The 12,366-nt window shown below is 43.2% G+C and overlaps 1 protein-coding gene across 4 annotated transcripts in view; it reads right to left on the bottom strand.

Moving 5' to 3' along the window:
• Positions 1 to 2,134: 2,134 nt before the first annotated feature.
• mapkapk5 (MAPK activated protein kinase 5) overlaps positions 2,135 to 12,366 on the bottom strand; it is a 39,645-nt gene continuing 29,413 nt past the window's right edge. The window contains exons 3-15 of one of the 4 annotated variants that reach the window (XR_003865142.2): positions 9,409 to 9,484; positions 8,805 to 8,902; positions 8,432 to 8,540; positions 8,076 to 8,165; positions 7,800 to 7,895; positions 7,618 to 7,698; positions 7,211 to 7,398; positions 6,875 to 6,995; positions 6,537 to 6,667; positions 6,221 to 6,336; positions 5,952 to 6,056; positions 2,824 to 2,904; positions 2,572 to 2,662 (exon numbers count right to left, since the gene is read on the bottom strand). Coding sequence is in view for 3 of the 4 variants with exons in the window: in XM_029677341.2 (XP_029533201.1) it covers positions 2,568 to 2,662; positions 5,952 to 6,056; positions 6,221 to 6,336; positions 6,537 to 6,667; positions 6,875 to 6,995; positions 7,211 to 7,398; positions 7,618 to 7,698; positions 7,800 to 7,895; positions 8,076 to 8,165; positions 8,432 to 8,540; positions 8,805 to 8,902; positions 9,409 to 9,484 (1,306 nt within the window). In the remaining variant the exon portion in view is untranslated. Of the gene's footprint in view, positions 2,663 to 2,823; positions 2,926 to 5,951; positions 6,057 to 6,220; positions 6,337 to 6,536; positions 6,668 to 6,874; positions 6,996 to 7,210; positions 7,399 to 7,617; positions 7,699 to 7,799; positions 7,896 to 8,075; positions 8,166 to 8,431; positions 8,541 to 8,804; positions 8,903 to 9,408; positions 9,485 to 12,366 lie in introns of those variants that run through there. The other 3 variants (XM_029677341.2, XM_029677342.2, XM_029677343.2) reach the window with 3 other exon arrangements.

Raw genomic sequence — 12,366 nt, 5'->3', positions numbered from 1 at the left:
TGTTGTGATGGTGCTTTGCTGGTGACACTGTCAGTGATTTATTTAGAAATCAAGGTACACTTAACCAGCATGGCTTCTGCAGCGATACGCCATCCCATCTGTTGTGCGCTTAGTGGGACTATCATTTGTTTTTCAACAGGACAATGACCCAACACACCTCTAGGCTGTGTAAGGGCTATTTGACCAAGAAGGAGAGTTGATGCAGCACTCCAGTGAAGGAAAAGCAGCCACCAAGTGCTCAGCATGTGGCTACTCCTTCAAGACTGTTGGAAAAACATTCCATGTGAAGCTGGTTGAGAGAATGCCAAGTGTGCAAAGCTATCAAGGAAAAGGGTGGCAACTTTGAATATTCTAAAATATAACAAATATTTTGATTTGTTTAACACTTTTTTTGGTTACTACATGATTCCATATGTGTTATTTAATAGTTTTGAGGTCTTCACTATTATTCTACAATGTTGAAAATAGTACAAAATAAAGAAAAACCCTTGAAATGAGTAGGTGTGTCCAAACTTTTGATGGTACTGTGCATTTGAAAATGTTTAAACATCTTAAGATATTATACCATATATACAAGTAACAAATAATGGTGGAACAAACTCCCTCACGACGCCAGGACAGCGGAGTCAATCACCACCTTCCGGAGACACCTGAAACCCCACCTCTTTCAGGAATACCTAGGATAGGATAAAGTAATCCTTCTCACCCCCCCCCCCCTTAAAAGATTTAGATGCACTATTGTAAAGTGGCTGTTCCACTGGATGTCTTAAGGTGAACGCACCAATTTGTAAGTCGCTCTGGATAAGAGCGTCTGCTAAATGACTTAAATGTAAATGTAAATGTAAATAATCAAGTACTGTAGTAGAAAACCTACATTGCATCTTTTTACCAGTCTTGTTTAGTGTTCTCTAAGCTCTTGACCACAGCAGGGAGTCCATGTTAGCCATAAATAAGACTTTACATACAGAAATATACACTACTAGATCAAAAGTATGTGAACACCTGCTTGTCAAACATCTCATTCCAAAATCATCAGCATTAAAATGGAGTTGGTCCCCCTTTGCTGCTATAACAGCATCCACTCTTCTAGGAAGGCTTTCCACTAGATGTTAGAACATTGGTGTAGAGATTTGCTTCCCATTAAGCTACAAGAGCATTAGTGAAGTCCGGAACTGATGCCTGGCTCGCAGTCAGTGTTCCAATTCATCCCAGAAAGTGTTTGATGGGGTTAAGGTCAGGGCTCTGTGCAAGCCATTCAAGTTCTTCCACACCGATCTCGACAAACCATTTCGAAGCACAGAATCCTCCAGAATGTCATTGCATGCTGTAGCGTTAAGACTTCCCTTCACTGGAACTAAGGGGCCTAGCCCGAACCATGAAAAACAGCCCCAGACCATTATTCCGCCTCCAACAAACTTTACAGTTGGCACTATGCATTCTGGAAGGTAGTGCTTTCCTGGCATCCGCCAAACCCAGATTCATCCATCAGACTGCCAGATGGTGAAGCATGATTCATCACTCCAGAGAACACATCTCCAGTGTCCAATGGTGGCGAGCTTTAGACCACTCCAGCCAATCGCTTGGCATCGCACATGGCGATCTTAGGCTTGTGTGCGGCTGCTAGGCCATGGAAACACATTTCATGAAGCTCCTGACAAACAGTTATTGTGCTGACTTTGCTTCCAGGGGTAGTTTGGAACTCAGTATTGAGTGTTGCAACTGAGGACAGGCTATTTGGACCAACTCCATATTAATGCCCATGATTTTGTATTGAGATGTTCAACGAGCAGGCGTGCACATACTTTTGAACATTTAGTGTATTTTAGAACATGTATGTATATTGAACCTATGTACAAATTATGCAGATACTTTAAATTACTATTGCACATTACGTAATAAAGTTGACTGTTGCTGATATCTAGATTGAAGCAGAGCAGCTTCAAGGTACAACAGCAGTAATCTCAGCGAACTAATGGAGCTAAACAGGAAACCCTCACACTTCCACCGAGGTCCCTCTCCCTACCCCCTGGACCACTTACCACCCAATGGGTGAACAATCCAAGTTTAAGCCTAGTTCCTCTGTCTGCTTTAGAGACCCATATTGTTCAACTGACAGAATGATCAAACATCAGGCTTCATGGTCAGAAATAAGGGTTTCTTTGTGAAATAAATACAACTTGTAGCATTGTTAAAAAGGTAAAGGAATAAGAATCAAATTAAATAAAAACGAGTGAGATTAAAACATCACCATGGACATCCAGGACAAGCAGCTTGTAAAAATTCCCTCCAGTGGGTTACAGAAAATAATATTTTTGTGATTTTCCTCTTCTTTTTTACGAAAATATAAGGATTTGTTTATTCTTTGCAGTCGTTCATAAAAAAAAATATATAGTGCCAACAAGGCCTCTTTTCAATATATCTACAGTACAATAGTCTTGCAAGTGAATTCTTTAAAAAAAATCCTATAGTTTTAGCGTGTTAATTTACATAAAAATGCCTCTACAGTCATTGGCTTAAAAAAAATGTTAGAATAAACGATACAAAAGGAGATACAAATAAATCACTTGCTACGGAGAGTCTTGTAAATGTGTCTTTTCTTCTATGGCCTGTTTCACTATTTCAGCCAACTTCAAGCGGTCCACTTTGTCAGAGAAGGCCCGTCCTACAATGGAGACCAAAGAAAGAAATGTTGACAAACCAGATTTTAGGGAAATTCCACTGTTTTTCAACATAATTTTCATCTCCAGCACCATCCAACATCAACACATTTCAAAACTTTGTTTTTCTATATTTTGTTATCAAACAGATAAGATAAGTGTTTACCGATGACATCATCCGGAGACACTGATGCCATCATCTGCTGTGCATCATGTGATTTTCATGTGAGCAGGTAAAGGTTACTAACTGAGGAATTAGAATTTTATGCTGAAAAAAGGTAGAACTTCCCTTTAATTATGGGATTTCATCCACAGAAATTAGTGCAGTGTCTTCGGAAAGGAATCAGGCTCCTAGACATTTTCCACTTTGTTACATTACAGGCCTATTCAAAAACTGATTTGAGTTTTTTTAAGAAAAATGTTTAAATGTTTGCCCAGAAATACTTTATTTACTTAATAAGTATCAGACCCCTTGCTATGAGACATTGAGCTCAGGTGCATCCTGTTTCCATTGCTCATCCTTGATGTTTCAACAACTTCATTGGAGTCCACCTGTGGTAAATTCAATTGATTGGAAATGATTTGGAAAGGCACACACCGGTCTATATAAAGGTCCCACAGTCGACAGTCCGTAGAGCTCTGAGACAGGACTGTGTCGAGGCACAGATCTGGGGAAGGGTACCAAAAAAGATCTGCACCACTGAAGGTCCCCAAGAAAACAGTGGCCTCCGTCATTCTTAAAAATGGAAGAAGTTTGGAACCACCAAGACTCTTCATAGAGCTGGCCGCCCGGCCAAACTGAGCAATCGAGGGCGAAAGGGCCTTGGTCAGGGAGGTGACCAAGAACCCGATGGTCACTGACAGAGCTTTAGAGTTCCTCTGTGGAGATTGGAGAACCTTGCAGAAGGACAACCATCTCTGCAGCAATCCACCAATCAGGCCTTTATGGTAGAGCGGCCAGATGGAAGCTACTCCTCAGTAAAAGGCACATGAGAGCCTGCTTGGAGTTTTCCAAAAGGAACTAAAGACCCTCAGACCATGAGAAACAACAAAGATTGAACTCTTTGGCATGAATGCCAAGCATCATGTCTGGAAGAAACCTGGCTCCATCCCTATGGTGAAGCATGGTGGTGGCAGCATCATCCTGTGGGGATGTTTTTCAACGGTAGCAAAGTACAGAGACGTCCTTGATGAAAACCTACTACAGAGCGCAGAGGACCTCAGACTGGGGCAAAGGTTCACCTTCCAAGAGGACAACGACCCTAAGCACACAGCCAAGACGACGCAGGAGTGCCTTCGGGACAAGTCTCTGAATGTCCTTGAGTGGCCCAAGCCAGAGCCCAGACTTGAACCCGATTAAACATCTCTGGAGAGACCTGAAAATAGATGTGCAGCAACGCTCCCCATCCAACCTGACAGAGCTTGAGAGGATCGGCAGAGAAAAATGGGAGAAACTCCCCAAATACCGGTGTGCCAAGCTTGTAACATCATACCCAAGAAGACTCAAGGCTGCAAACGCTGCCAAAGGTGCTTCAACAAAGTACTGAGTAAAGGGTCTGACTACTTAGGTAAACGTAATTTAAGTTTGTTGTATACATTTGCAAACATGTCAATTGTGTGTAGAATTGCAAACATGGTGTATTGTGTGTAGATTAATGAGGCCGAAAAAACGATTGAATCAATTTTAGAATAAGGCTGTAACAAACTGTGGAAAGTCAAGGGGTCTGAATACTGTATACAGTTGAACGTTTACATACACCTTAGCCAGATACATTTAAACTCTGCTTCTCACAATTCCTGATATTTAATACTAGCAAAAATGTCCTGTCTTAGGTCAATTAAGATCACCATTGTATTTTAAGAATGTGAAATGTCAGATTAATAGTAGAGAATATTATTTAAAAATCAGCTTTTATTTAATTCGTAACATTCCCAGTGGGTCAGAAGTTCACATACCAAATACTAATTGAGTGTAGCATTATCTATAAATTGTTTAACTTGGGTCAAACATTTCAGGTAGCCTTTCACAAGCTTCCCACAATAAATTGGGTGAATTTTGGCCCATTCCTCCTGACAGAGCTGAGTCGGGTTTGTAGGCCTCCTTGCTTGCACACGCTTTTTCAGTTCTGCCCACAAATATTCTATAGGATTGAGGTCAGGGCTTTGTGATGGCCACTCCAATACCTTGACTTTGTTGTCCTTAAGCCATTTTGCCACAACTTTGGAAGTATGCTTGGGGTCATTGTCCAGTTGGAAGACCCATTTGCAACCAAGCTTTAACTTCCTGACTGATGTCTTGAGATGTTGCTTCAATATATACACATCATTTTCCCTCTTCATGATGCCATCTATTTTGTGAAGTGCACCAGTCCCTCCTGCAGCAAAGCACCCCCACATGATGCTGCCAACCCCGTGCTTCACGGTTGGGATGGTGTTCTTCGGGCTTGCAAGCCTCCCCCTTTTTTCCTCCAAACATAGCGATGGTCATTATGGCCAAACAGTTCTATTTTTGTTTCATCAGACCAGTGGACATTCATCCAAAAATGTGTGATCTTTGTCCCCATGTGCAGTTGCAAACCGTAATCTGGCTTTTTTTTATGGCGGTTTTAGAGCAGTGGCTTCTTCCTTGCTGAGCCACCTTTCAGGTTATGTCGATATATGACTCGTTTTACTGTGGATATAGATACTTTGTACCTGTTTCCTCCAGCATCTTCACAAGGTCCTTTGCTGTTGTTCTGGGATTGATTTGCACTTTTCACACCAAAGTACGTTCATCTCTAGGAGACAGAACACGTCTCCTTCTTGAGCGGTATGGTCTCATGTTCCCATGGTGTTTATACTTGCGTACTATTGTTTGTACAGATGAACGTGGTACCTCAGGCATTTGGAAATTGCTCCCAAGGATGAACCAGACTTCTGGAGGTCTACAATTGTTTTTCTGAGGTCTTGCCTGATTTATTTTGATTTTGCGAAGAGGCACTGAGTTTGAAGGTAGGCCTTGAAATACACCTCCAATTGACTCAAATAATGTAAATTAGCCTATCAGAAGCTTCTAAAGTCATGACATCATTTTCTTGAATTTTCCAAGCTGTTTAAGGCACAGTCAACTTAGTGCATGTAAACTTCTGACCCACTGGAATTGTGATATAGTCTGTAAACAAATGTTTGAAAATTTGTGGAGTGGTTGAAAAATAAGTTAATGACTCCAGTCTAAGTGTATGTAAACTTCTGACTTCAACTGTATAAGCTGACATTGCACACTGTATGCCATATATAGTGACGTGTTGTGCCTACCATCCCAGCTGAGGCCCTGCAGCCCGTCTCGCAGTAGTTTGCAGTCTCGGTTGAAACGCCACGCATCATGCATCACCTCATTCAGTTTCTCGTCCTCATTCTCCCCTGCCACATACACACAGTTAAGTGTCAATTGTCTGTGCTGTATACCAAGTAAATGTGCATACATGTCTGTTTGTCTGTGCTTGTCAATAGGAGATGTACACCTGTATTGGTTGACGTGAAGTGTGTGTGGTGCGTGTGTGTGTGTGTGTGTGGGCGAGACTGACCAGCCTGTGGGAGGATACACTGAGCGATTACGTCTCTGAGTTTCTCCAGGGCCACATTGGCGTCCTCGCCGCCGTTCTCTGGATCGTGGATGAAGAAGCCATCCCTCTGCTTGCTGCTGTACCACAAAACACACAGTTAGGATATACATATACCAGACACCAACCACACACACATATTTGGTTTAGCAGTGCTGTTGAAAGTCACTCCTCACTATGGGCTCTACAGTCAGACAATGTGAAGCAGATCCTAACCAACTACAAAAGAGGCAGAGAGGCATGTAACAAGACAGGCAGGCAGACAGAGAGACCAACGGACCCTAGGAGTTTCCTTTTCCTCAGGATGGGGTTATTGACGGAGTTGAGTGGCTTGAGGCTGATGTTGAGGTCCTGTATTCTCATGTTAGCCAGCTGTTCAGCATGGGCCTGCTGGATCCCTGCTACCATTGCCTGGCAGAGGGAGAGAGAGTTGGCGGGAGACAGGAAGGGTCACAAGGCAAAGTGTTACACCATGAACATTGAAGTTTTTAAGGCAGTCAGCAAAAGTTTGGACCCCAGAGTCTCACAGTCCTGTATGAAGTACGACTGGGCGTAAGTAATGCTTTGAGACAGAGCTATATAAATGCTCTCCATCTCTGTCCATCCATCCAGGCCCACCTTGTCCATCATCATCTGTGCGGAGGGCAGCACGTTGTCCAGGGCCTCTGTGCAGTTGAGCCAGGGGTGTTCCAGTACACCCTCAATGGTCAGCCTCTCCTCAGGCTTCACCTTCAGCAGCCTACAGAGGGAGAGTAATATTAGTGAACTAGACTCTTCCTACTCAATCCAAACAATACAGCACTAAAGCACTGGTTGCGGTCCAAATTGGTTTTGCCTAAAATATCACTGATGAACCATGCCATCTGTTTTGAGACACCCACAATCCATGTTGGGGAAGTATTTGAGGACAATATCCTTGGCGCACACACAGTAAGACCTGCTGTAGGGACGTACTTGCGGACAATGTCCTTAGCCATTTCAGAGATCTGGCTCCACTCGTCCTCGGGGAAGTCAAAGCTGGCCGTCATGATCTTTTTGCGCATATCCTTGGGGATGGTGCGGCTGTGGTGCTTGGAGTAGAAGGGAGGGTAGCCACACAGCATCACGTAGATGATCACCCCCATGGACCACAGGTCACAGCTCTGTACGCACAGCAAGGGAAAGTGAATGAGCCAGGCCATAGGGATAGAGAAAGAGAGCTCGACACAACCCTGCAAACAACACTTATGTCATATAGTGGAAATATGTTGCAGCATGCGAAGATGCTTGTGAGATGTTTTTGTAAATCCTTTTAAAAAAACTGAGATGCTGCCATTTGTGGGATAATGGTTTGTCGTGGCTGAGGTAGGGTAGTTGCTCACCTTGTTATAGGTGTAAGGGGTGGGTGAGGTAGGTATTATTCCAGACTTTTCCTTCTGGTGTCGCCTTTGAGCCTCAAGTACCTAGGGTGAGAGGAGAAGACGACACTCATTGAAGCAGGACTTTTTTTTTTTTAAATGCTCCCCAACCTGGTGTCAGAACTGAGCAGAGCACCCATCCTTACCTGAGGTGCAACGTAGTAAGGAGTGAACTGTGGGGTCATCAAGTCCCCCTGGTCAATCTTTGCAAATCCAAAATCGCACAACTTCACCGGTGCATCCTAGAAAATGAAAGGGAGAACGTCAGAACATATTTCCTAAAAAGGTGAAAGGACTCTTGCAACGTGCTTGTTGTAGCCTATTACAACAACACGTTTGTTGTAGCCTACTACTAGACAGCTGTAGTAAGAGCTGTGTGTGTGCGCATGCACATTTCCCCGTAAGCCCATCTATCCCCTCACCAGGGAGTTATCCTTGAAGAGCAGGTTCTCTGGTTTCAGGTCTCGATGTGCAATATTCAGTGAGTGACAGTGTTCCAGGGCCTGGCCGATCTGATGGGGGACAGAGGAAACTCAGACATCGGCTCAGCTACACAACGTTCACAGGAAGTTATGTTATTAATACACGGGTGCATTAGAAGCCTGAGAGGAGGAATTTGTCACGTTTGAATGTGCATAAATCTAATACACACCATTTAGCAAACGCTTTTATCCAAAGTGACTACATTTTCCATATGGGTGGCCCCAATAGGAATCGACCCTTGGTGTTGCAAGCACTTTGGTCTACCAACTATACCACAGAGGAATTTTAGGGTTACCTGTTTGGTGACCTGGCTAGCCATCTTCTCTGTAAAGTGTCTGTGCTGACTGATCCTGTGGAACAGCTCGCCTCCCTCCATCATCTCCATGACGATCAGTAACCTCGCTCTGCAGCCACGGAAGTGGAAAATTAAGGCAATCAAAGCATTTTCCTCTACTCAAATCTGGGGTAAAGTTTTTGTTTTGTTGTTACATCTGAATGTCATGGTTACCTATTGTTACATTTAAACAGATACACGAACTCTAGGTGCAGGAGCATAACACGTGTAAATACACTATGTAGCAATTCGATAAAAACATTCACATGTGTTTCAAATGAGCCCGTCAAGAACATGCTGTATGTACTGGTACATTGGACTTGCTCCTTCTCACCTTGGAATGGATTCGTGAGGAAACTGCACACTATTGGCATACACCTCCATAATCTGCACAATGTTGGGGTGTGTAGCACACATCATGTGGAGCCGCACCTGAATCAGGGACAGAACAGGGAGTTAAAGGTAGACTCAGTAAGATGCCTGACGCACAAAGTAAACAGTAGTAGTGGATCAATTTGGGAGGGGGGGGTGGCATGTGACTGCATTGCTCGTTTCGACTTCACCTCACACAGCTGATCAACTGGAGGTGCTTTATCAGGGAAGTATGTCGTGGACTGGTGATGACATTGGGTGGGTGAGTGACAGACACAGCCACCCTGAGTATTAGTTGAAGAGTGGAGATAAGACAAGAAGACACACAATGACGAGACAAAGTGCATGCCCCCGAATGGAACACTATTCCCTATATAGTGCACTATTTTTAGCCCTAGAGCCCTGGTTAAAAGTAATGCACTACATAGGGAATAGGATGTCCTTTGGAACGTAAACAAAGACGACACTGGAGACTCAGCGCTGACCAAACAGACACCGACAGCACAGACGACAAACAGACAAGGACGTACAAAAGACAATCGGAAAAGCAAAACAATGGTTCAAACCTCATTTCGGGCCTTGGGACGATCAATTAGGATTTTCAGGGCCAATCGTTCCTGAGTCGTCTTCTTCACACAAACTCTGGAGGGGAAAATAAACATTTCAAGGAAAACATTTGACAATATAAAAATACTGAGGCATTTTTTCATGGTGCACGGTAGTCCACTCTATTATTAAGTTAAATGTGCAATATGCAGAAATCGCTCCTCCATTTCCTGCTTGGTAAAATTGGAATAGTTGCCTACTTTAAGTTTGTGACAAAACAAGCAGTCATTGTATAGAGAATCATTTTACCATCTAAACTGCAGTAAGATATTTTTCATAATAAAAAAATAATTTTATTTTCAGCTGGTGTACAAAACTGAAAGTAAAAGACACAAAAACCTAACGGAAAGCATAGATGAACAGATCTACTGCTTCTTAGACTTCAATGAGAATTACAGATCTATAACTCGCATTTGGTCGTGTCGCCCAAAAAGTTACATTTTCCAGATTTAAATAAAAGTAGGCCTAATACCAGTACTAGGCTAGTAGGATAAAATTGGTTCCTAGAAACAAATACAGTCCCCAACGAGGACCAAAATATTAAATCAAAACCTCTGCTCCTAAACTCAGATTACACTATGAATAAAGCCTAGCCTATCCTGGAGGTACATTTAGCTTCAACCAAAGATCAGTAGGAGTGAAATACCAGAGACAGACAGATGTTACAAGGAATAGTCCACCTGTTAGAGGGACTAGGTCCCCACCTATTGGCCTTCAGGTGTACTGAACCTTATGTACTATGGTTGCATTCTGGGCCGTCACGGCATTCCATGGTTTCCATGTTAACATGACTGAAGTATTCTCAAAGCTCTGAGCCATTATTATCACACAAACATGGTGTCAGAAGTAACTGAACCCAAAATAAGTGTACATCACGTTGCTGGAGTCTGCAGTGCACTGCTGCTGTAAGTACCTTAGGATATCAAGGTTTTGGCATCAGCATTAGCAGCAAGCTAGTTAACTAGCAATTTGTTTCTCGTAAACTGGCTTGCATACAGTGTCAGCATAGCTACCAACATCCCGCTGCCAGATGAAACGAAAATGACTGCCGATTTAGGCAATAACTGGGTTAATTTTATGGCCGAATTTGAAGACGATCTGCTAGCCTCTGGATTATATGAAAAATCAGCTGAACTGCAGGCAGCAACACTGAGAAGAGTGGTGGGCAGTGAGTCTCATCCCATCTACAAACACAACTTGTATATGCTGCTCCAGTTTCAACTGTTCTACCTTATTATTATTGGACCATGCTGGTCATTTATGAACATTTGAACATCTTGGCCATGTTCTGTTATAATCTCCACCCGGCACAGCCAGAAGAGGACTGGCCACCCCACATAGCCTGGTTCCTCTAGGTTTCTTCCTAGGTTTTGGCCGTTCTAGGGAGTTTTTCCTAGCCACCGTGCTTCTACACCTGCATTGCTTGCTGTTTGGTGTTTTAGGCTGGGTTTCTGTACAGCACTTTGAGATATCAGCTGATGTACGAAGGGCTATATAAATAAATTTGATTTATATAACATCAGAGCAGGAAAAGACATTGCAGCTATTCTAATTGCCCTCGAGAGATAAATAAAATAAACAGTTTAAAGTATCTTTGAACACTTCATTTTCAGCACCTGCAGACAAGAGGGTGAGTCAATTGATGCTTTTGTGACCCGATTAAGAGAAAGCAGCCTCTTACGACTATGGACAATTAATAGATGAGCTGATAAGGGACAGAGTGGTGTTTGGGATTGCTGATGAGGGTGCTCACTCCAGCCTCTGCCATTGAGATATGCCGGGCTGCAGTGTTGACAGATAGGAGAATGAGAGCAATGACGCAGGACAGATCAGGGGACAACAGCATCAACGGATGGCGACCCCGACGGCGGTCTACACTTAAGCAAGAAAAAACGCAACATCAATTGAGTGCAGCAGGGGAAAGCCCTGGGACATGCAGATACTGCGGCAACAATCACAGGCGAGGACGGGAGCTATGCCCAGCCTATGGTCTGGCTTGACGTCTGTGTGAAATTGTAAATCAATTAGCTAAAATGTTCATGAAGAAACAAGCCTCGTGCCAACTAAACACAGTGGATACCCCAGCCCTGGAAGAGGAACTGGAGAATGGAAATAATGGACATATCTATTCAACCAGGAGCAATGTATACACAGGGGGAAAAAATGTATTGTCAGCCTACAACTGCACAATGGAGAAAAGCAGTGTCAATTATACTCAGGAGCAACCTGTGACATGATGAGCATAAAGGACAAGATTAACCTTATCTCCAGCAAAACCAAACTGAAGCTATATTCAGGTGAGACAATGAACTAAGTATGACTGTGGAGAACAGTGTGTGTGGTCAGGGGAGCACACATAGAATTGACTGAGATTGTAGAGGCCAATCAGAAAGGCTCAACATGCAAGCAAATTGGGTTAATGCACTTCACTATCCCTGCAGAACTGCACAAGGTATAACAGGGAGGTTAAGGGACATTAACTAAGCAGCACCTTGTTACTACATACCAGGATGTTTTCAACGACTCACTACCGGGTGACATTTTCAATAGTCACTACAAGGTGACATCCACTTCGAGCTCGACAACAGCATCACACCGGTGCAGTGTGCCCCAAGAAATGAGCCCGTGGCCCTGAAGGCAGCGGACAAACATGAGAGGGATGGCCACCTAGCCACTGTCACAGAGCCTACCGACTGGATTAGCAACATGGTGATTGTCAAAAAAACATACTTAATCTAAAATGTATTACATGTATTACAAATAAAAACAGAAATACCTTATTTACATAGGTATTCAGACCCTTTGCTAAGAGACTCGAAATTGAGCTCAGGTACATCCTGTTTCCATTGAGCATTCTTGATGTGTTTATACAAATTGATTGGAGTCCACCTGTGGTAAATTCAAATGATTGGACATGA

This window comes from Oncorhynchus nerka, linkage group LG13, assembly GCF_034236695.1.
Source record: "Oncorhynchus nerka isolate Pitt River linkage group LG13, Oner_Uvic_2.0, whole genome shotgun sequence".
In the NCBI taxonomy this organism is placed as follows: domain Eukaryota; kingdom Metazoa; phylum Chordata; class Actinopteri; order Salmoniformes; family Salmonidae; genus Oncorhynchus; species Oncorhynchus nerka.
This window is presented reverse-complemented; position numbering and strand designations above follow the sequence as displayed.